The sequence below is a fragment of the Protopterus annectens genome, chromosome 7.part0 (assembly GCF_019279795.1).
Source record: "Protopterus annectens isolate FY-2018-M chromosome 7.part0, PAN1.0, whole genome shotgun sequence".
Taxonomy (NCBI): domain Eukaryota; kingdom Metazoa; phylum Chordata; order Ceratodontiformes; family Protopteridae; genus Protopterus; species Protopterus annectens.
Genome location: NC_056739.1, coordinates 471286366 through 471310914, shown reverse-complemented (window position 1 = coordinate 471310914; position 24549 = coordinate 471286366). Strand labels below are relative to the sequence as shown.

General features: G+C 38.2%; 1 protein-coding gene across 1 annotated transcript in view; it reads right to left on the bottom strand.

Annotated features, from left to right (window-relative positions):
• LOC122805988 (extracellular calcium-sensing receptor-like) overlaps window positions 1-6614 on the bottom strand; it is a 249198-nt gene extending 242584 nt beyond the window's left edge. The window contains exon 1 of the mRNA XM_044076226.1: window positions 6357-6614. Within this exon, the coding sequence (XP_043932161.1) occupies window positions 6357-6614 (258 nt within the window). The remainder of the gene's footprint in view (window positions 1-6356) is intronic.
• Window positions 6615-24549: the final 17935 nt, after the last annotated feature.

Sequence of the window (24549 nt, the reverse complement as noted above, 5' to 3'; positions counted from 1 at the left end):
ATAGGTTGTAACAGGAGAAACAACAGTAATAAATCCAGCAGGTAAGCAGGAAGGAAGTTAAGGTTGTAGGTAATATAATGAAAAGAAACAAGGTGTAATTAGATTAGGAGCTAGAAGAAGAAATGTGTAAGTGCAGGGGCTTCAGAATTGAGGGAAAGTAGAGTGAGAGTAAAAAGTAGAGAGGGGTGACTGCACAACACCTTCAGTGTGTATTTGCCCAAACACTTGACACAGCTTGCATGACCACAACACTTTCATGCAAAGAAAATTAAGGGTCTAAATCATAAACTTTACACTGTCTCAAACCCCTACTTATGTATTATTTATTTATTAGCAGTTTGTTAACCAGAAAAGTCCATTGGGCCAAAATGAGCCCATTTTCAATGGAGGCTCAGGGAGAAAAGCTCCATATACAATTATTACAAAGATAATATCAACAAATTTAAGTACAATACAATTTTCAAAACTACTAAAAATAGAGTAATATAGAAGACAGAATAACAACATTTGAGCAAGGTGTTGTAACAAAGCATTGAATGAAATTAAAACATAAGTATTTTGGAGTACAAAAGTATAATTTGGAGTGCAGGCATTTATGCACTCTAAGTTTCATGAGGTGAGAGGTAGGAAGAATTAAAGCAAGAGAGTAGAACAGTGAAAGGTGAATAGGCTGAGTTATGAGAAAGGAAAAAAAGGGAGAGGGAGTGGAAATCAAATTAAGGAAGTCACTAGGGTGAGTTTCAGAAAAAAAAGGGAGAGGGAGTGAAAATGAAATGTAGGGAGTCACTAGGGTGAGCTATGAGAAAGGAGAAAAGGGAAAGGGAGTGGAAATGAAATGAAGGGAGTCACTAGGGTGAGTTATGAGAAAGGAGAAAAGGGAAAGGGAGTGGAAATGAAATGAAGGGAGTCAGTAGGGTGAGTTATGAGAAAGGAGAAAAGGGAAAGGGAGTGGAAATGAAATGAAGGGAGTCACTAGGGTGAGCTATGAGAAAGGAGAAAAGGGAAAGGGAGTGGAAATGAAATGAAGGGAGTCACTAGGGTGAGTTATGAGAAAGGAGAAAAGGGAAAGGGAGTGGAAATGAAATGAAGGGAGTCAGTAGGGTGAGTTATGAGAAAGGAGAAAAGGGAAAGGGAGTGGAAATGAAATGAAGGGAGTCACTAGGGTTAGTTATGAGAGGTGAAAAGGGAGAGTGAGTGGAAATGAAATGAAGGGAGTCACTACGGTGAGTTATGAGAAAGGAGAAAAGGGAGAGGGAGTGGAAATGAAATGTAGGTAGTCACTAGGGTGAGTTATGAGAAAGGAGAAAAGGGAGAGGGAGTGGAAATGAAATGAAGGGAGTCACTAGAGTGAGTTATGAGAAAGGGGAAAAGGGAGATGGAGTAGAAATGAAATGAAGGGAGCCACTAGGGTGAGTTATGAGAGGAGAAAAGGGAGAGGGACTGGAAATAAAAATGAAGGGAGTCACTAGGGTGAGTTATGAGAAAGGAGGAAAGGGAGAGGGAGTGAACATGAAATGAAGGTAGTCACTAGGGTGAGTTATGAGAAAGGAAAAAAGGGAGAGGGAGTGGAAATGAAATCAAGGGTGTCACTAGGGTGAGTTATGAGAAAGGAGACAAGGGAGAGGGATTGGAAATGAAATGAAGGGAGTCACTAGGGTGAGTTATGAGAAAGGAGAAAAGGGAGAGGTAGTGGAAATTAAATGGAGGGAGTCACTAGGGTGAGTTATGAGAAAGGAAGAAAGGGAGAGGGAGTGAAAATGAAATGAAGGGAGTCACTAGGGTGAGTTATGAGAAAGAAAAAAGAAAGAGAGAGTGGAAATGAAATGAATGGAGTCACTAGGGTGAGTTATGAGAGGAGAAAAGGGAGAGGGAGTAGAAATGAAATGAAGGGAGTCACTAGGGTGAATTATGAGAGGAGAAAAGGGAGTGGGAGTGGAAATGAAATGAAGGGAGTCACTAGGGTGAGTTATGAGAAAGGAGAAAAGGGAGAGGGGGTGGAAATGAAATGAAGGGAATCACTAGGGTTAGTAATGAGAGGTGAAAAGAGAGAGGGAGTGGAAATGAAATGAAGGGAGTCACTAGGGTGAGTTATGAGAAAGGAGAAAAGGGAGAGGGAGTGGAAATGAAATGTAGGTAGTCACTAGGGTGAGTTATGAGAAAGGAGAAAAGGGAGATGGAGTGGAAATGAAATGAAGGGCGTCACTAGGGTGAGTTATGAGAAAGGAAAAAAGGAGAGGGAGTGGAAATGAAATTAAGGGAGTCACTAGGGTGAGTTATGAGAAAGGAAAAAAGGAGAGGGAGTGGAAATGAAATGAAGGTAGTCACTAGGGTTAGTTATGAGAGGAGAAAGGGGAGTGGGAGTGAACATGAAATGAAGGGAGTCACTAGGGTGAGTTGTGAGAAAGGAAAAAAGGGAAAGGGAGTGGAAATGAAATGAAGGGAGTCACTAGGGTTAGTTATGAGAGGTGAAAAGGGAGAGGGAGTGGAAATGAAATGAATGGAGTCACTAGGGTTAGTTATGGGAGGAGAAACGGGAGAAGGAGTGAACATGAAATGAAGGGAGTCACTAGGGTGAGTTATGAAACAGATGAAAAGGGAGAGGGAGTGGAAATGAAATGAAATGAAGGGAGTCACTAGGGTTATTTATGAGAGGAGAAAAAGGAGAGGGAGTGAAATTGAAATTAAGGGAGTCACTAGAGTGAGTTATGAGAAAGGAGAAATGGCAGAGGGAGTGGAAATGAAATGAAGGGTGTCACTAGGGTGAGTTATGAGAAAGGAGAAAAGGGAGAGGAGTGGAAATGAAATGAAGGGAGTCACTAGGGTGAGTTATGAGAAAGGATAAAAGTGAGAGGGAGTGGAAATGAAATGAAGGGAGTCACTAGGGTGAGTTATGAGAAAGGAGAAAAGGGAGAGGGAGTAGAAATGAAATGAAGGGAGTCACTAGGGTCGGTTATGAGAAAGGAAAAAGGGAGAGGGAGTGGAAATGAAATGAATGGAGTCACTAGGGTGAGTTATGAGAGGAGAAAAGGGAGAGGGAGTGGAAATGAAATGAAGGGAGTCACTAGTGTGAGTTATGAGAAAGGAAAAGGGAGAGGGAGTGAAAATTAAATGTAGGGAGTCACTAGGGTGAGTTATGAGAAAGGAGAAAAGGGAGAGGGAGTGAAAATGAAATGAAGAGAGTCACTAGGTTGAATTTTGAGAAAGGAGAAAAAAGGATGGGGGATCAGAAATGATATAGAAGGAGTCAGGTGGGATGAGAGCATGAGCATTCCCAGTGAGAAGAGAGATGGGAATTGAGCATGGTCTTGAAGATGGAGTGGTTTTGGGTGATTCAAATGTGGGGGGAGGGAGTGAATTCCATAGACGAGCAAGGGAGCAAGACAGGAGAAATTTCTCAGGTGCACATAAGGGTTTGTACACTTTGAGGAAATTCTGGTTACTGGACCTGAGTAGTCTGTCAGGATGATGCAAGGTGAGTATGGAGGAGAAGGAAGGGCAGTTAAAGGGTATGAAAATGAGTTTGTGAGCAGTTAACAGTTGAATGTAAGAAAGATAGTGGGGGTGTTCCAGCCAGTTCAAGGAGTGGAGTGCATCACAGTAGTGGGAGGAGGATTTGGTTGCAGTAGCAAACTTAGAGATGTTATTGTAGCAGGATGACAGTTTTGACTTTAGGGAGGATTCAAGGTTGGCAAGGAGAGGGGCTCCATACAAGATAGAGGGGATGAGGTAGGAAATGGACAGTATATGTTTGGAAGAGGGAGTGAGATAATGGCTGTGATGATACAGCATTCCAAGCTTTTCGTGTGTTTTCTTACTTACTAGTTTATATATTAATGCCAAACTTTAAATGTTCATCAATGATAACACCTTGAAGTTTTGTATGGGAGACTATTTGAATGGGAATCTTATTCTGATTAACTATGGAGAAGGAATTTTTATCAGTAGATGTGTTTTTAGATGGGGTAAAAATCATGATTTTGGTTTTGGATGCACTGAGCGCAAGGTGATTATTCAGCATCCAAGACTTGGTACAAGAGAAGGCATCTCGTGTTAGTTGCATGAGTTTGGGGAGAGATTGCGCATAACAAATTATGGTGGAATTGTTCATGTCTTGGACAAGTTTGGTATTAGGAATGCACTGATGAAAATTATTAATGAAGATGTTAAAAAGTAAGGGACCCAGTACTGAGCCTTGTGGAACTCCTGTTGGAGTGTGAAGGAAGGAACAGGTACTATTGTTCCACTTGATGGCTTGCTGTCTATTAGAAAGTTAACTGGAGAACTAGTTAATAGAGGAGGGGGAGAGATTGAGAAGAGAGAGTTTGGACAACAGAAGTTTGTGGGAAACAGTATCAAAGGCCTTTAATAAGTCTAGGAGAAGGGTAGATACAATGTTGTCAGAGTCTCAGGCATGGCTGATGATGTCAAGGAAGGAGAGAAGGGCAGTGGTTGTACTATGTCCAGGTCTAAATCCATGTTGAGTTGGAGGAAGAAGTTGATTGTCTAGGATGTACGGAAGGAGTTGCAAGTGTATGCATTTTCCAGGACTTTTGAGATGGGGACAGGATGGCTATAGAACGGAATTTGGAAATTTCAGTATTGTTGCCTCCTTTGTGGAGGGGAATGATGAATGCTTTCTTCCAGAGGAGGGGTACATAGGATTTTGGACTGAATGGCTGATAAGTATGGTGATGGGAAGGGCTAAGCCATCAGCAGCTAACTTGAGAAAGTTAGATGGAAGGTTGTTTGGGGCACGAGAGCATAGTTTTAGTTTTAGTAGAAGTTTTTTATGGTGTGCAGAGAGACGGGTTGCATGGTAAAGCAGGAGAGATGAGTAGTGTTGATGTCAGTGGGACTAGAGTTGAGGGTGTGAGATGAGGGTGGAGTAGAAGTGTTATTGGAGAATGATGTGGTGAGCTTGGCTATTGAATCAATAAAGAAAGAGTTGAATTGGGTAGCTAAGATATGATATGGAGACTTAGGATCAGGGCAAGGATTGTCTTTTTTGCCGGAAGAGAGGAGAGCAGATATACTGTTCCAAAATTGTTTGGGGTTGGAGCAATGATTGTGTTGAAGCTTGGAGTAGTAGGACTTTCAGTCTAAAGCAATTTTTTTCACTTTATTACGGAGTTCGTTATACTCAGTAAGGGTGTTAGGTGTTTAGATTTATGGTAATGCTTCAAAGATTCATCTCAGAGATGCATGAGTATAATAGTTGTCTTAGCCAAGGGGTGGATTTGGTTTTGATTATTTTAGTTCTGAGGGGAATGAAGCTATCTAGTAGGTTATTGAATGTAGTATTGAAGTATGTAACAGCATCGTCAAGAGGGAGGGTTTTTACAGGGTTCCAGTTCATATGTGCCCTAGCCCTCTTCTCAGTATCTTACTAGCTACTGAGGGACAACCTCTGTTTCACTGACAGTCGCTGAACTGATCACCATCCTTTCAGGCCTTCTGCTTACCTAGAAGTCCAGTTGTGGGATAAACACCTGCTCAAGATACCTTAATATCTTCTGCAACATAAAAAAACATTTCGGAGCAATAGATATATATCACAGAAAATGCCACTTCTCAGGAACCATCTTCCTCTCCACATAAAGCAAACTATGCCACTTACTTTATTTAAGCATAATCTAGATAAATGGATAGAAAACTGTAAATTTACCACTGGTTTTGCACCTTTGTCCTTTATGGATAGGGATAACATGTAAACACCTGTCTGACGCCACACTATTTTTACTTAAATACAAGGGCTCTGAGTTATTTGAACCTATAATACAAGGGCTATAAACTTCTTAGGGATGCAAGGGTAAGCTTTAATGGATCCTTACAGATCAAGAGCCTAGTACGTACCTATGAATTTATGACCTTTGCCCTATGTCATCTCATCCCATTTAGACTGTGTTACATTTAGCATTTCCCACTGCTATCTGAGAGTTTCACTGACTTACCACTATGCTGTTATTACTGGCTATGTGCCACTTTATTACTTATTTACTTTTTTGATCAGGAAAATCCATCCGAGTATGGCATGCCTTTTCAGCAGAGGCTCATGGGAAAAAGTTCCACTACATTAGTAGAGCAATACTGAACTTAAGTTCTTGTGTGATGTAATCCCACTGCTACAGTTAAATTGTTACACTAGGTGTTATTACTACTTAATTCATGATCATGTATCATTATAGCACAGAAATAATGGCACTGATAAATCTGGTTTCCATAACTGATGGTTGTAATGCTGTCAGATGCAGTGCATGCATTAGCATACCTCAGGTTAACATACTGCAGTGAATATACAAATGAATATATGGATCCCTTTACAAAGTTCATACAGACATAGTGAAATGTCTCCTTACCTGAGGAAACTTGTAGAGGCCTAGTACTGTAGCCATTGTCAGGGAGGATGATGAAGGTCCATCTCCAATTATAGCAGGTAGCAATGAGTTGAGATTACAGTCATAGTTTGGAACTGGAACTTGACTTCCTGTTAAAAACATTAGGGTTCCAAGAAGTGCTCGTTCTCTTGAAAAGCAAGAGTCAACAATCCAAAATCCCAAAGACACATTTGGCAATAGCTTGGAATCTCTATTAATCTCTTTAACTGCAAAAATCATGGCTAACTCACAGCGATATGCACCCATGTCAAATCTATGGTATTCAATGAACAGAAGTGAACAGTAGATTGTTACATTTGGTCAAGTGAAGGTTTATCTTATTATACTAAAGTGAAGTTCCAGCCAACCAAATGCTAGGACATTTGAAATTATACATTCATATACAGACTTACAATGTAAACTTAGGCATGAAATGTGTTAAGTGAATCTCAGGACAATTAATTTTCCTTACAATGTTTAAAACATGCATCCATTCCATTTTTGAACATTGTCAAACACTTTCGTTGTCCAAGAACTTAGTGATGTTAGTATAATTAGCAATATGGGTACTTCTACTTTACATTTTGAATGATTGCAATGTGAACTGTTATGCACCTTTATGCTATGTTTTAATAATGGACTGCAAGTGGCTTTACAGAGCCCCCAGGTTCATGTATGTGTAAATTTAAGAGTCAGAATGAATGCCAAAGTTAAAGAGGTACCTTCTACTTAGTTAATTTTCCTGCATTAAAGAGATGCTTTTAGCAAATGTAGAGTTTCTCCTTGCTGAAAATTGACTATACTACTAATGTTTCTAGCCATGCCTGCATTTACTTGTTCACAACAAATAATTTAATAAACAACTATTTTAAGTGAATGAAGGTTATGATATTTTTCAGTTAAACAAAGGAGGTGAGCAACATTAGAGTTAAAGTTAGTTTTCTAATCCATGTATTGATTATTTTATTTATTTTATTTACACTTTCTTGACCAGATTACTGACCTTTCCAGGGGAGACTTGGGAAAGTGTTCATATTGACTAGGGCAAATTTGGCTTAGGCACAGGGGAACTTCCTCAATTATTTTCCAGTTGCTGTGAGAATAGTTGGGCTTTATAGACAGCTGAAAACCAATAACCCAAAACAAGGACAAACAAACTAAGAATCTGTAAAAAAAATTCTGTGGTGCAAAAATACCCAAACATGGACCAGAACCGATGTAAGAGTTTCTGTTAATACTTTGAAATTATTATACAGTTTTACTGCTCAACAGGTTGTTAGCAGTGATACCAATAATCATTTGAGCCAGTAATTTGGGAACAGAAGAAGAAAAGGGCAAGTGTGATACTGGTGATAATGAAAGCATAGATGATAATGCTGGTGAGAGGAATGATGATAGTTCTGGTATAACTGGTAAAGGGTTAGGAAATGTAAGTTAAAAGGAAGAACAAAAGAAAGGAAAAGGTTAAATTGGTAGCATGCTGTTTTAACATTAATTATCTTATTAAATATGTTCTTTTCAACAGAAACAACTAGAAGTGAAGTTTTATGGGACTACTTTTTATTTTTTAGTATTTTGTAAATGCCATCTGTAGTGGAATTGCAGTTTTATACAAAAAAGCATTTAGAATTGTAAGATGTTAGAGTCCCAATTACTGGTAGATTGATTTGTGATTTTCAGTGTTGGTTTTGTCCAGTTCAGGTAATTCCAGTTTATGCTCCTCCACACACAAAGGGATGTATAGACTTATCTATGAAATTGCAATCATATGTAGTGAACACCCTATATGGTTTTATGGCAGGGAATATGAAATGTCATGCACTTGAGGACAAAGGGAAGATCGCTACTGATACAAAAACATTTTGTGATATTTTATGGACAGGGAGTTTAACCTTAGCTTCTAATTTAGCCCACACTTATTCAATGAGGAAGTTATGCACTGAAATTGATTATTTTGCTTTTTCAGATAATTTATTCTTGGCAATTAAATAAAAAATAAATGTGATACTTCTGATAATTTTGCATCACTTTTCTGTATCAGTACATATAATCTGCAGTTCCATACAGGAAAGGGGGTTAACAAAGTAACTGGCAATATTTTAACAACATCTCAGTGGACGAATGAGAGTGATAATTTATGGAGAGATCCATTAACGTTAATTGTTGTTTGTCCTTCTTTAATAAATTGGTAGGGAATTTATAAATGAAAATATAAAGAACAGTGTTTTCTAGAAAAACATTGGAAGGATTACAAGCAAGAAATATAAGGTCACTTTAAAAGAAGTTGATAGTTTTGTTTATAACATAATACATTTGTGTTACATATTTCGGAGAAAATGTAAATGCCTATAACAGAAAAGAAGGTTAAGTATTTTAATGTATAAACAGAAATATATAGTTCAAGGTATTGAAGTTTCCTCTGCTTTAGGAAAACTCATTGATAATGATACTGCCTTTACTGGGGAATATACTAGGCATTTAAGGTACCTTTCTTACTTCTCAAGATTCTCTAGTCCATTATGTAGAGAATTATGTATCTCATAGTTATTCTGAAAACATATCAGAAAGACAGATGTGGCAAATATCTTGTCTAAGTAATAGGATAATGAATATTTGTAAAACATATATCATAAGATTAATTCAATACCATCTTGCAATCTGTTTCAAATTTTTTGCATTAATGGAATACCCTTTTCCTTTTGCAGCTCTATGTTATTTTCATAGAAAATAATTTGCATATCAGTTATGAATGAATGCTTGGATAATGGGATCCCTACTTGGAGATACTTGTGATGGTGTCCTGAAATTTATTTACAAGTGAAATAGGTCTAAACTGAGTACTTAGAGATGTTTGACACTTAACAGTACTGATTATAAACTTTTTTATATAAAAGTCTCTTCCAAACATGGTCAGAGTGGAAGAGCTTCCATACATTACAAACTGAAGTTAGCATCACTATCCGAATGGTTCATTTACTGTCAAACAAATTTGGTTTGAAATTATGTAGCCTCTGGAACAGAAAGGGAAAGTATTTTTCCTTGAGATGAAAGGATAAAATTGAAGTGGGGCAGAGCTGAGCTAATATACAAAGACACATGGAAAAGTAAGGCAGGAGCTTTTTAAGTGACTGGGATTAGGTAGATGCAGACAATAGGAAATTGTCTTTTTTTCTCTGCAACACAGTGTGAATCTGTTTGTAAAGAAGCAGATAAGGTGGGAAATGGCCTAAGTTCTACAACCAGCAGCTAAAAATTTTACTTCAGTGGTATTTACACTTCATAGACAGTGAAGGTTGGGTACTCCAAGGATTATCAATTACTAAAAATGTGGCCAAAGTGGGACGTATAATCTCCATATGTTTTGGAGATGTCCTAAATTCCAGCTCTGTCAGGCTTTCCTTAGGGATAAGCTGAGCTCGATTTATAACATATCCCCTGTTTTAGGCTGATAATTTTGAATTTTTGCCCTGGTTCCTATTATCAATCCATCTAATAAATATAATTTAGAAGTATAGTGGGCCCTCACCAGTGTTGTTAAGCTTCTATGTACAAAATATTGGAAGTCTAGATTAGTTGTATCAAAAAATGTATGCATGTCTTTTTAAGACATTATATGGGTAACATGCTATATTCCTTCAAGCACATTGGTAGATCTTATAATATCCACCAAGTTAAGTAGGATAAAGGAGAGCCTAAAGTGCAGAATATAACTTTCTTTCCTTCATTTAGACTAAAGGCTAAAAGCCAGAATCAATAAAGCCTACACTAAATGTACACAATATGTATTCAAAAACATTATCACATTTTTTGTGCTTTCTTGTCACTCAGAAAGATTACACTAAGTGCACACATAGTCTACACTTTTTGATAACGTTTACAAATCCCTGTCAATATCTAGAGCTCCAAAGAAAAACTCGGCCACCTGTGCTAAAAGCTACAGTCCTTTATTCCAAATGAAGCGCTTTTCATCCAAATCCAGTCGTTGAACTTCTTCAGATAAATTAAACATTAATTAGTGATGTTTAAATAGTGATAAGAATTAGTCATCTGACATCCAAACATAAAATTTAAAGCTATACTAGCCGTTCAAGAGATAAAATCGTTTACCACAATAATTTATACAGACATCTATATTATTAGATTAAAACACAAACCAGCCTTTCTTTTGAAACTAAATGCAAGTTATTAAGGTATATTAAACTATAAAAGCTATCTATATTAGTATTTATGCATATTGTTCCATATTATTTCTCCCTAACAGCAGCAACACATATTACAACTCATAAATGTGTAAATTCTACTTCTCATAATAAAACCATTTTCATGTTTAGAACATTTTATGACTCACAAATATATTACCTACATAGACTCTTTATTTTAAGTACTGGCATAATTGAAATCATGTTATTCAAACCAGGGTCATTATATGCATATAAACATATTTGCCATATTAATTCCAACTTTTCAAGTTCAAATTCAGATGCCCCCCCTCATATTTGTTGGAATTTGATCAAGAACCTAAAATTTAAATTCATGTCCAGGATGTTCTTGAATATGCTTAGCTAATGCACTATCTTGATTAGATTTTCTAATACTATATATATGGTTGTATATTCTGTCTCTCAGTCTCCATTTTGTTTTACCAATATAAAACTTAGGGCAGAGTTGGCACTTAACTAAATATACGACCATTTTAGAGTTACAATTATATTTACCTCTGCTATATAACACTTTTGTATCATACATAGCAATAGATGTTCCAACGTGAATGTAATTGCAATAAGGGCAGACCAAACACTGTTGCATGCCCTTATATTTAAGAGACTTATTTTGTATATTATCAAAAATATTCTTGAAGTTCTTATCTCTTCTTGTTGTAAAATATGGAGTTGGTCCTAATTTTTCTAATAATTCCTTATCTTGCGTAATAATATTCCAGTTTTTACATACTATCTTCTTAATATATTGGAAATCCATATTGAATGTAACAACAAAATTTACATTTATATTAACGGATCTATTATCATTAGATAGTGTTTCCTGAATCATATCCAATGAATTATTAATATTAGCCTCCGTTATTATGTTGTTCATTCTATTATTATCAAGAATGGGTTTATACATTCCACTAATCCTTTTATCAACCACTTCCACTATAATTTTATCTAAAAAACCTTCAGGATATGCTCTTCTAATAAACATTTGTCTTAGTAATTCACATTCAGATAAAAATTCATCCTCTCTAGTAATCATGCGTTCTGCCCTCACCAACTGTCCTTTTACTACCGATTTTTTCTGATGGAAAGGGTGCGCGCTCGAGAAGTGGAGAAAAGTATTAGAATAGGAGGGTTTTCTGTATATTTTGCTTCAAACTTTTTATCAATGTCATTTTTAACCAATAATATATCTAAGTAGGCTATTTCTTTTTCATGAAAATTATATGTAAATTCCAAAAATTCAGTAGTCTGATTAAAATAATCTACCAAAAGTTTAGCTTGGTCCTTATCACTTTTAAATAGGATGAATATATCATCCAGAAATCTGGTAAAATATGCTATCTGCAGCTTAATATGATCTTTACTAAATACATAAGTATGTTCCCAGTAATTCATTACTAAATTAGCAAAACTTGAGCCACATGGAGATCCCATGGCCACACCTTTTATTTAATGATAAAAATTGTTTTTGAAATAAATGTAATTGTGTGATAATACAATAACTAAGAGTTCTTCTATCAATGATATTTCTGTTGGTGAAGCACCCTTACTCATAAGATTAAGAGAAACCCACTCAATACCTAAATCTTGAGGTATTGATGTATATAAATCTCTTACATCAGTTGTAAGAAAATTACATTCATCATCAAATTGTATATCATTCATCTTCCCCAAGAATGACCACGTGTCTTTGCATATTCCTACCTCCTCGGTTACATATTTCTTAAGAATCGAATCAATAACCTTTGCACATACATAAGTTGCAGAGTTTCTGCCATCTACAATAGGTCTAAGGGGGGGATCAAATAGATCTTTATGAATTTTAGGGACTCTAAAAATCATGGGAGCTATAGGTGCAGGCATAACCATATAGTTATACATATTTAAATCGATTCTCCCTTCAATAAATAAATCATTAATATATATTTTAATTCTCTGATTAGCTTGACTATATTCATTGAGTGACACTTTAGAATAGGAATCAGTTGCTAACAAAGCTTCTATTTTGTTCTCATAATCTATTGGGTCCATAAATACCAATCTACCCCCCTTGTCAAGTTTCATAATTCTGACATTAGACTGTAACAGAAAGTCAATACATTCATGCTCATAACTTGCTAAATTCCCTTCTGATAATAAAACTCTTCTCCATACATTAAGATATCTGAAATCCAATTCACATACTTTTTCAAAATTGTGCAATAAGTTGTGCAATGGTGGATTAAAGGTGCTAGGAATTTTATACTGGTCTGTATAAGGTCTGTCTATATTACCCAACAATAATTGTAGGTTTAATTTTCTTACATACAATTTAAGATCTATTATATGGTTCATGACATTTGCCCCTCTTGATGGTATAAAATTAAGGCCTTCAGCCAATACATTTACCAAGTCCATATGAACATTAACAGAAGAGAAGTTATAGATGGAAAAATCACCTTCGGAATTCTTGATAACTGAAAGATTGTTATGTCCAAGATTGTCAGTTATCTCCACTTGTGCTTCTTCCATTGGTTCCATCTGTTCTGTACTCTCCCCCTCTGAAAACCTTGTTGATTATTAGACCACTGTTTATTATTTGTCCTACCATTGTTTCCTTTAAGATTAGTGTTCTGGTTCTGTAACCATTCGCTTCTACGTGGGCCCAAGTCATTAGATGAATCTACTGGAAAAGCAGTTAATGGGGGGTCGATATTATTATGCTGATTGATGGATTCCATAGGTGCATGATCCATATTAATTTCCCTCCTATTTAACGCTTGTTGTTCAAACGGTTGAATATTGGCCTGATTATTTACATATTGAGACGTAGAGGCAACAGTACTGCCTTTAATTTTCCATTGTTGTGCTGGTAATGGACAAGGATAAGAGGTACCATTTTGATATTGTAAACAGTCCCACTCCAGTTTTTTTACATTTAATCACCTTAGCTTTAATCAAATAAGAGTCTATAGTTTGAAAGATACGAATATATTCATATTTGTATCTTTCGAAGTCTGGATGTGACCTAATTTTAGCATCCAACAACATATTTTCTTCATTCAATTCATCAACCAATATGTTATAATTCTTGCTCATTATATCAAGCAATTCCAAACCCTGTTTATTAAATAATTTAACAAGGTCCATATGAAATTGGGATTGTGGAACAAGCTCTGTTGGATATTGGCAAATACGTAAACCTTTAGGTACCAACTGTAAACGGATGCATTCCGAAAAATATTCAACCTCAAGTTTTAATTTTTTGTATTTAAGCAGAACATGATCAAAAGTACTTAATAAATTAGTAATATTGACTTCATCCCTAGCCAGATTCCCATTACTAATTGTACAGTTGTTAGCGTACATACCCATAGGTGAAGTAAGCCAGTCCTTAAGATTCGGGATACCAATAAGCCCTGGGATTGTCGAATTCTGCAATAGGTCTGCTGTTCTACCGATATTAATTCTGCCATCATGTACATCATCCTGACTGCTAACATTCAAATTGGCTTGGTCGTTAACATTGCTGCCCTGTCCATTTGGTATTGAACAAGAGGGCAGCACTCATGATTACTAGAGAGGATGAATTTTTATCTGAATGTGAATTAGTAAGACAAATGTTTATTAGAAGAGCATATCCTGAAGGTTTTTTAGATAAAATTATAGTGGAAGTGGTTGATAAAAGGATTAGTGGAATGTATAAACCCATTCTTGATAATAATAGAATGAACAACATAATAACGGAGGCTAATATTAATAATTCATTGGATATGATTCAGGAAACACTATCTAATGATAATAGATCTGTTAATATAAATGTAAATTTTGTTGTTACATTCAATATGGATTTCCAATATATTAAGAAGATAGTATGTAAAAACTGGAATATTATTACGCAAGATAAGGAATTATTAGAAAAATTAGGACCAACTCCATATTTTACAACAAGAAGAGATAAGAACTTCAAGAATATTTTTGATAATATACAAAATAAGTCTCTTAAATATAAGGGCATGCAACAGTGTTTGGGCTGCCCTTATTGCAATTACATTCACGTTGGAACATCTATTGCTATGTATGATACAAAAGTATTATATAGCAGAGGTAAATATAATTGTAACTCTAAAATGGTCATATATTTAGCTAAGTGCCAACTCTGTCCTAAGTTTTATATTGGTAAAACAAAATGGAGACTGAGAGACAGAATATATAACCATATATATACTATTAGAAAATCTAATCAAGATAGTGCATTAACTAAGCATATTCAAGAACATCCTGGACATGAATTTAAATGTTGGGTTCTTGACCAAATTCCAACAAATATGAGGGGGGGGGATCTGAATTTGAACTTGAAAAGTTGGAATTAATATGGCAAATACGTTTATATGCATATAATGACCCTGGTTTGAATGACATGATTTCAATTATGCCAGTACTTAAAATAAAGAGTCTATGTAGGTAATATATTTGTGAGTCATAAAATGTTCTAAACATGAAAATGGTTTTATTATGAGAAGTAGAATTTACACATTTATGAGTTGTAATATGTGTTGCTGCTGTTAGGGAGAAATAATATGGAACAATATGCATAAATACTAATGTAGATAGCTTTTATGGTTTAATATACCTTAATAACTTGCATTTAGTTTCAAAAGAAAGGCTGGTTTGTGTTTTAATCTAATAATATAGATGTCTGTATAAATTATTGTGGTAAATGATTTTATCTGTTGAATGGCTAGTATAGCTTTAAATTTTATGTTTGGATGTCAGCTGACTAATTCTTATCACTATTTAAACATCACTAATTAATGTTTAATTTATCTGAAGAAGTTCAATGATTGGATTTGGACGAAAAGCGCTTCATTTGGAATAAAGGACTGTGGCTTTTAGCACAGGTTGCCAAGTTTTTCTTTGGAGTTCAAGTGTTTCTATCTGTTTTGTTCAATATCTAAAGCTGCAAGAATATCAGTAGGACAACTAAAATTAGGAGGAAGAAGGTGTGAGTTATGTCTGTGCTGTCTCTTCACTTAGAACAGTGTACATTTAGTGTAGACGTAATGTAGGCTTTATTGAATCTGGCCCTAATACTGCTCCTTTTGTGTCAGTACTTATTATTCTACCTGCTGTGATTTTGATGGACCACTGAACTTTGTTCATAGTTATGGTGATTGTGTTTTTATTGCTTTTCTTGATGGCTCACTCTCTCTTTATCATCCATATTGGAGAATTTGTTTGCTTAGTTATATGTATATTGACTTGTTATTTTTGCATGAAAATTAAATAAATTTTGGTTTAAAAAATAAAGTCTTTACCAATGTTTTTTTTATAAAGGGGTATATTATACAGAAGTAAAATAGAAGAAAAATAAGTAAAATACATATTCCACTGCATTCACTAACCTTCCATGCAGGATTAGCCTAGTTCTGCACAGAAGCACCCGTGTAGGAGCAGGACAGCAGTGCGCCATGCATAATAATAAAGGCATGCTGCCCGAACTCCTAGGCTTACATGGAGCATGTACGAGTGCAGGGGGCATGTCTGAGAGCAGAGCTCTCAGATTAAATATGCCCCTGCAATGTAGAACAGCAGAAGCTGTTAAGAAATGAGCGAGATCGCTCATAGGTGTCCTCATATCCCCACCAACAGTCCCCCATGTGTACAACAACAGGACATATAAATTAAAAGAAGAAACCCTTTTATTATTTTTAAAAATCTTATTAAAGCTAACTGTAGGTGAGCGGGTGTGCCCATTGCTTAGCTACAGTTAATGCAGCTTAAATGGCTGAAGAGGATAACAAGGAAGACATATGTAAATGAAGAAGAATAGTGTAGTGGGCAGAACACTCTCCTTATGAGAAGGCATTCCCGGTTCGAGTCCCATTGAAGCACTTTCCATGTGAAATCTGCATACGAACATTTTTTTGCTGCATAACCTACTAAATAGTTAAATGTGAACTGGAGTACTGCATTAAATGCACATGTGAAGTGTCAGTGGCATAATGAATAAGGCACTAGTAAACAGGTTTAAGCACAAATAAGCAGTAGTAAGCATATATAAGCACTGGTAAGTGTGTTTAAGTGCGTTTGCATGGGGGTAAGCAATGCCTACACAGATTAAGCAAAGTAGAAACTAACTGAGTGTAAGACCGGAAGTAAGCACTGCTTAGCTCTGACCAAACCCACACAAACCCACCTACAACTGCTTTAAAGTGCCTTAACCACTCTGTATCCAATGGCCTGTGTTCTGCCATCAACAAAATAAACAGCCTCTGCAAGGCTTGAACCCAAGACCCAGTACATTACGGTCACAGTAGTTAACCACTAAGCCATCATAGCAGTACATAAGAATGAGGTTTCAACAAACAAATCCTCACCATAGGAAATCAAACTGAACATGTGAAAGGAATCTATGTACAGTGTGATGCTGTATAACCTGCTACATAACATAAATATGTGAACTGGAGTACTGCAGTAAGGCCAGATGTGAGGTGTTATTGTAATAAAGTGTTGAAGTCCCCAGGACCCCATACAGTATATGTACACATGAATCACTGATACCAGACACATATATAACATGTAACACATAATACATCAATGCCAAAAGAAAAATATAATGCAAAGTAAATATTAAGCAATGCTAAGCATTGCACAGCTCAGCTTAGTTGGGTTAAGCAATGTGTAGGCCAGCTAACTCAATCTGCCCAGTGATATGCCCCTTTAAGCAATGCCAACATTAGGTAAGCAGGTGTGCCCATAGCTTAGCCTTTTCAAACCCATCCAATCATGGGAATGTGTGGGAAATTGGGCGTATTTAAACCACACAGGCACCAATAATCCCCATACCTGGTTGCAGCTCCCTACTTTAGGCAGAATGGCTGGCGTTGGGGAAGGCACTCGATTTATAGCTCAGCGCTGGGGCACCCAGGAGTCCAGATTAATGGTATGGTTCCTGGTAAAACACCATGAGGAGAGACTACTGCAGGGCCAGTACCAGGGCTCTCAGTAAAAAGTGGAGACCTGGGACAGTCTCGCCCGTGACCTCACCAGTGCCACTGGTGTCCCCCGGACTGGTGATCAGGTCAGGCATCACCATGCTGACCTGAAGCGGTGGAGGGATGATCTCTTAGACCAGTGGATTCAAGAAGTAAGGCAGATGGCCGATGCCCCAGCACTAAGTACCCATTCTACTACATAGATAATGATTGCCTAGCTTGTGTATACTATGGATAGGTAATGGCTAAATCTCACTGTATTTCTCTGACAGCTGCAGATGAGCGGGCTGTGAACCAGCAAGCCCATGCTGCTAGGCTGCAAAGGCTGCTTTGCGAGGCAGGTTAGTAATATTCTCACATGTACTGTCATAACAAATAAAAATAACAGTTCTGGAAAGTGTTGTACCAGTAAAGAAGTGTATTGTGTATGGGATGTACTGAATAAACCAGACAATATGGCAGGAAGACTGTCATATAGGTTGCATGGAAATAAAGGTGTAATATCTTGTGAATAAAAGTATACCCCTGGAGTGCTTGTATACATCCTGCTTTCATATGTTGTTGTAGTGTTGCATTATACAAATAGTACTGTTGTATTAAGCAGTGTTCCCACACTGTTGAATACTGTTAAAATGTGTAGGAAATTAAGTATAACAATGTTGGAAGTCCCAATAGTTCAATCATATAGAACAACTGAGGGAGACTTAGACAGAAACCATTGGAATGCTTTACACTAATTCTCTGATAGCACAGTGTACTGTGATGTCCATTGTAATAATCTGACCACACACAGCAGGAGTTCGAATCCCGGGAGTGGTAGTAAGTTGCAGACATAATCATACCCCACAACTGTACAGAGTTTGCGAGAATGTTCATATAGAAAGCTGTGTGCATAATTAGACCCAACTGTACAGACTTTGCTAGAATGTTCAGATAGTATGCTATAAGTATAATCATAACCATCAACTGTATAGACTGTGGCAGAATGTTCAGGTAGTAAGCTGTATGCATAATCATACCCCTCAACTGTTTGATCTGGTCAGCATGTCCAGATAACTGGCACAAATCTGCTGCCCAGTAACCTGTTCCCCTGACAAATCAGTGTAATGATCCAATAAATGTAGGCAGCTTATACTGACATATAATGGATAGTCAGACCTGAACATAAAAAGAGAATGTATATGGAAACAAACCTGTAATTGTAGCATCTCAACCAAAGTGTATGACAGCAATTCACAATATATGTCACATTAACACCTGCATCCTGTCACGCCTTGACCAGAGTGTGTGCAATAACAGATTGTTAGGTATGTTTATAACAGCAACATGGAATCTGGAAGTATGTCTAGAACTTGTCAGGTGGTGTTAACAAAGATTTTCTCCACAGCTATAACAAGTAAGAGGTGTTAACTGTAGGTACTACACAGGTCACGTATATACTTGTCTACAAGCATGGAATCTGGGAGTATGTGTAGAAATTGTCAGGTAGTGTTAACAATGATTTTCTCAACAGGTATAACAGGTAAGAGGTGTAGACTATATGTAAGACACAGTCCACACATATACTAATCTACAAACGTACCATTGTACAAAGTAAGGACATTGGGTAGTGTAATAATACATGTAAGGGACAGATCACTGCAGTGACTAAGAAAGTTGTGAAAACTACAGGGATATATTAGTTGTTAACTGACCCCTCTCTCTCACCCCCTCAATATGTGCAACAATAACCTCATTACACACCTCAGTGGGTATGTGTACACTCCAAACTTTTGTTGGGACATATGTCCTATTGGTTTATAAATATTCACATTTGGTTTTATGCATTTGCCATGTTAAAATACTCCCATATTGGTGGCCTGTTGCCATCTGTGAAAGCTTCATGCTGTTGTAATGGCCACTGTTGTCCCATATATGCATGTGTTCTGCTTGATCTGCAACTGTTGTAAACTGGTGTCTAGGGTTAATGGGAATACCTGTACATGCTGTTATAACTAATCCTGAATGCTGTTGACTATGACTAACTGATATCTTTCTTAAAACTGCAACACCATTGCTCATATGGGAAGGCCTGTCCCAGCGGACCCACCTGTACCACCACAGTTGGATACGGCACCAAGCACCAGAATGTCTGGGGCCCAGCCTGGGACCTCCTCCTCCGTTGGTCTTGCACCACCTTCAGGTGGAAAGGGCTCGGCACCCCCCTGGGAGCGGGGGTGGAGACATACCTGTCACCCGACATCAGGTCCTGGCTGTGGAGCTTGACAAGGAGATTCAAGGCCAGCTACACCAGCTTGATGGCCGTGTGGTGCAATTAGAGGGTGAGCCTGCCCCTCCTACACAGCCCCCAGTACAGCCACCTTTGGGGCTGTGAAGGTGCAGTGGTGACTGCCCATGGGTGGGGACTTCAGTCCCACTGTTTCCATTTGGGGGCTCATGGGCTTGAGATTTCCAAACACCCCTCCCCGTCCAAGGAGTTTACCCCCCACATGTGTCATATACCACCCATATATGCATCTTGTTCGTCTTGTCTGTTAACCTACCCAACCTACCTTCCCTAATATACCTACTACCCCTCCCCAACATTCCACTCTCACCTGAAAAAGAAAAAAGGGCAATCTGTTCCCACAAAAAAATCTCACCCCATACATAGCTGTCCATTTCGCACACATTTCGCACACATGTCCACTGGACACATGTAATCTGGTCTAATTGGCATCACAACTTATTATTGTTGTCCTCACCCCCACCCAAGGGTTTGAGTATCCAAATCTACCTCCAAATTCAGTGTATATGCACAGCTATTGCTGTAGAAGAAATGGGCAGCTATGGACCTTCCCTTCAGCCTTCCTGCACATCCCTGGCTATTTTCCCTACTGTCTTTCCCTCTTTGTGCCCCTTTTTTTACCACTTTCCTATCGACCCCTTTTTCTTTTCTTTTAAAGAAATTAGCATGGGGGTAAGTGGGAGTAAGCACTTTTAAGCAGCAGTAAACTGGTTTAAGCCTGTTTGTGTGGCAGTAAGCAATGCCTACACTGGTTAAGCAATGTAGAAGCTAACTGAGTGTAAGAAGCTGTAACCAGAGGTTAGCATTGCTTACCCTCGCACACACCAGTGCAAACCTGCTTACAATTGCTTAAAAGTGCCTTTGTCACTCTGTATCCAACAGCTCGCATTCTGCCCAGCAACAAAATAATTTGCACTCCCAGACCCTGCACACTATAGGCAAAGTGATTTACTACTAAGCCATGGCAGATACACATACAGCTGATGTTATCACAAACGTATCATCCAGCACAGTCATTCAACAGTATAGGAAATGTATGTAATTATATAGATTAATACGAGCAACCATTTGTACATTGCTCAAATACAGTATTTTGAGCAGTCTATGTATATCAAAAAAACAGTGCCTGTCCAATCATAATGTGAGAACAGTAGTCTTGCAAAAAACTAAATAAAATAAAAAAACAGTGCATGTTGAGGGGGTGTGTGGCCGAGCTTCATGCTCAGAATTTCAAACCTGGGATGTCAGTTCCATGGAATTGGGAGATGAGGCTGGGCAGGTGTGTGAGCAAACCGCTGCTTCTCAAACCTCTGGCAGGATGCTACCAGTGGGAGAAACAGTGTAGACCAGTTAAGTCTAATCTTGACACAAAAACAGATCCGTCCCTGGCTGGACGAACCAAAAATTGTGAGTCAAACCATTGTCTACACATGTCTTGAAAGATGAACAAGGCAAGGCTCATACGTATGTGGACTAAATGGATGAACAGCCTGAAGAAGCTTGGGTTGAGACAGTATACTAGATAAGTACCGAAACGTGGAGAGGGGACAATGTGTGGGAGGTGTGGTATGGCTGGTCTAGCAACTGGAGAATGGATGGTTGCTATGTACATGGAGCTGGGGAGGGGGTGGAGGAAGGAACCATGGGTATGAAATTATGAAAGATATACGTCAATGAAACAGCACACCAATAGTGTATTGGGTAGAGCATCTGCCTAATGAGCAGGCATTCCCAGTTCGAGTCCCACTGCAGCACAGTCTATTTTACATGGCAAAGCAAAACCCACTAAATAACCATATTTATGAACTAGAGTACTGTGGGAAATGCACATGTGAAGTGTCAGTGTCATAATGAATAAGGCACTACTAAGCAGGTTTAAGCACAAATAAGCAGTAATATGCATATGTAAGCACTAGTAAGTGTGTTTAAGTGCGTCTGCACGGGGGTAAGCACCACCTACACAGATTAAGCAATATGAAAGCTAACTGAGTAGAAGAAAGTGTGACCGGAAGTTAGCAGTGCTTACCTCCGTGCAAACATGCAATCACCCGCTTATGACTGCTTTAAAGTGCCTTAATCACTCTGTATCCAAGAGCCCATGTTTTGCCCAGCAACAAAATAAGCAGCCTCTACAAGGCTTGAACCCTGCACACAATACCCAAAGTGATTTACTACTAACCCATGACAGATATACATAAATCTGATGTTTTCAAAAACATATCATCCAGCCCAGTCATGCAACAGTACAGAGAATGTATACCAACATCTAGATGTATGCGTGTGTGTAAATATATTAATATCTAAACATATACTACATATCTATATATGTAGATATATATATATATATATATATATATATATATATATATATATATATATATATATATATATATCTGATCATATATACATGCAAATGCCTACATCAACACATATATATGCACCTATATATCTACATATACACAGCAAGGTACATATATGTATGCAGATATATAGCTATGTAGGTATATATGGACATAGTCATGCATATGGAAGCTGATATATATATATATATATATATATATATATATATATATATATATATATATATATATATATATAGGTATATGTGGCTATACATCTGTAGATAGCAATGGTAGATTAACAAAAACTGATATGTCCACATGCACCGTTAATGGGGTTGAGAGGCCCCAAAAAATATACATCTTGTACGACTAGGCATACCACCCCAGCCAAACACGTCCGGCCTGCAATACACTACCAAGTGTTGGAGATCCCATTACTCCAAATGCAGTATAGCAGCACTTGCAGTGTAGTCAGGTCAGACACATCCCCCTCCTGTGTGTTGCCCTGTTTCCACAGTGTATGTTGTTAGAGGTAAATCCCCAATCCATCTGAGATGCTGTTTGCCAAACAACAGATCTAGTTCCTGCTCACAGTGAATGAAAAGAGCCAACACCAACATGATGTTCCTAGATATTGGAGTGTGTTTTCATGCATTTGGCTATGGGAATATTACCACAGCTGTTCCACATGCAATTAGCTAGGGGAGGCCTGCAATTCATGCAGAGGCCATCAGCTGATCATGAGCATCACTTGAAATACACATGCTGCTGCCTAAGCAAAGCAGGTGTAGGTCTATACATCCACCAGAGAGGGAGTGGGAGAGGCAGACAGAGGCAAAGAAAAGTCAGGGAGGGGTGAGAGAGTAAAACCTAAGCATGGTTGTGTCACACACCTACCAGCACATGGTATCAAACCCCTGACAACTATGTTGTGCTATCACAGTTATATGCAGTTACTGGATGTGCCACATGAGTTATCTGTTGTGAAGCCCTCAGAACATATATGTAATGGTGAGAGAAATCTGCAACAGGGATATGGTAAATATACAGTAGGTGATGTACACGTGCCTGTCCGCATGAACAGGTGCCAGCATCAACACAGCCACAATCTCACAGGGATGCACACACATTTACACACTTGGAAGGGCCAGGAGTAAAACTCATCAGTAGTGGGATTGCCACGACACATCACTGTGCAGGTATGACATGCACCACATGGGTTATACGGAGGTTGTATGGACAAAGGGTATAAGGAGGTGTATGAAATCCGACAACATGCTTCAGTATGCCAATGGGGGTTGTAGTGAGTGTGGATGTAAAAATATGCACTATACAACACACACACACAAACACGCAGGGTGCCAGTACTGACATGCATGGGTGCATGTCTGCACTGGTGTGTGGTGGTTGACTGTGCCAGATGGCTATACAAGGCTAGGTGATAGGTATACCTTGGCATCAGGCCATATGACAGTGGTCTGCATTGTGGCTCAGGGTTGTAGTTTCTGCATTTGCCCACTCAGGTGGGTATTGTATCCTCCATCCAGTCACCTGGGTGACTATTGTGTGTGGCCAATGCTGTGCATCAGTTGCCATGTATGTGTTCCTTAGACCATGACATGGATGGTGTCTGGGATATGCACACCTCCGGCATGCATGTACAGTGATATGTGGAATTGTACCTGGGGTGTCTGACCCATGTTGTGAGCACAGATTTTCATCAGATGTGCCAGTCTCGCCCACCTGTGGCGGGAACTGGTAATGGGCAGCAAGTTTACCCTGCACCTACACTGATAGCATGCTAACAGCATTCGTTAGTGTCAGTGGCATCTGTCCATACAGGGCATGTTGTCAGGCATGGCATGTCCTTTGTGAGTCACATGTGATGGCACCACAGGTGTTGCAGGTGTCCATTGGGGAGCATTGGGGAGGTGCACTGTCTGCATTTACATGCATACTGGCAGGATGGACATGGTGTCATGTTCTCTGTAGCCCACTGCTATCACTCCATAGTTACTATCAGTGGCCAATATGCAGTGTACTACCCACATATTGGCTATTGCCTAGGCATGTGTGTGTGTATGAGACATGGGTTGAGAGTGTGCTTTGGGTAATACTGGGATTGCTAACTGTGATTGCCTGGCCTTGATGTCACATGTATGGGTAAGGCTTTGCATGCCAGCCTCTCAGCTATTTCACATCTGTTATCCCTGTATGGTGGACATTGTGATATATAGTAGGGCCACCATATAAGAAATATGCAAAAGTTGCTCTACATTGGCTACACACTCCCAACCATCTCCACACAGGATACAGGTTATAAACACACACAAACCTGTCATGTGTGGGAGT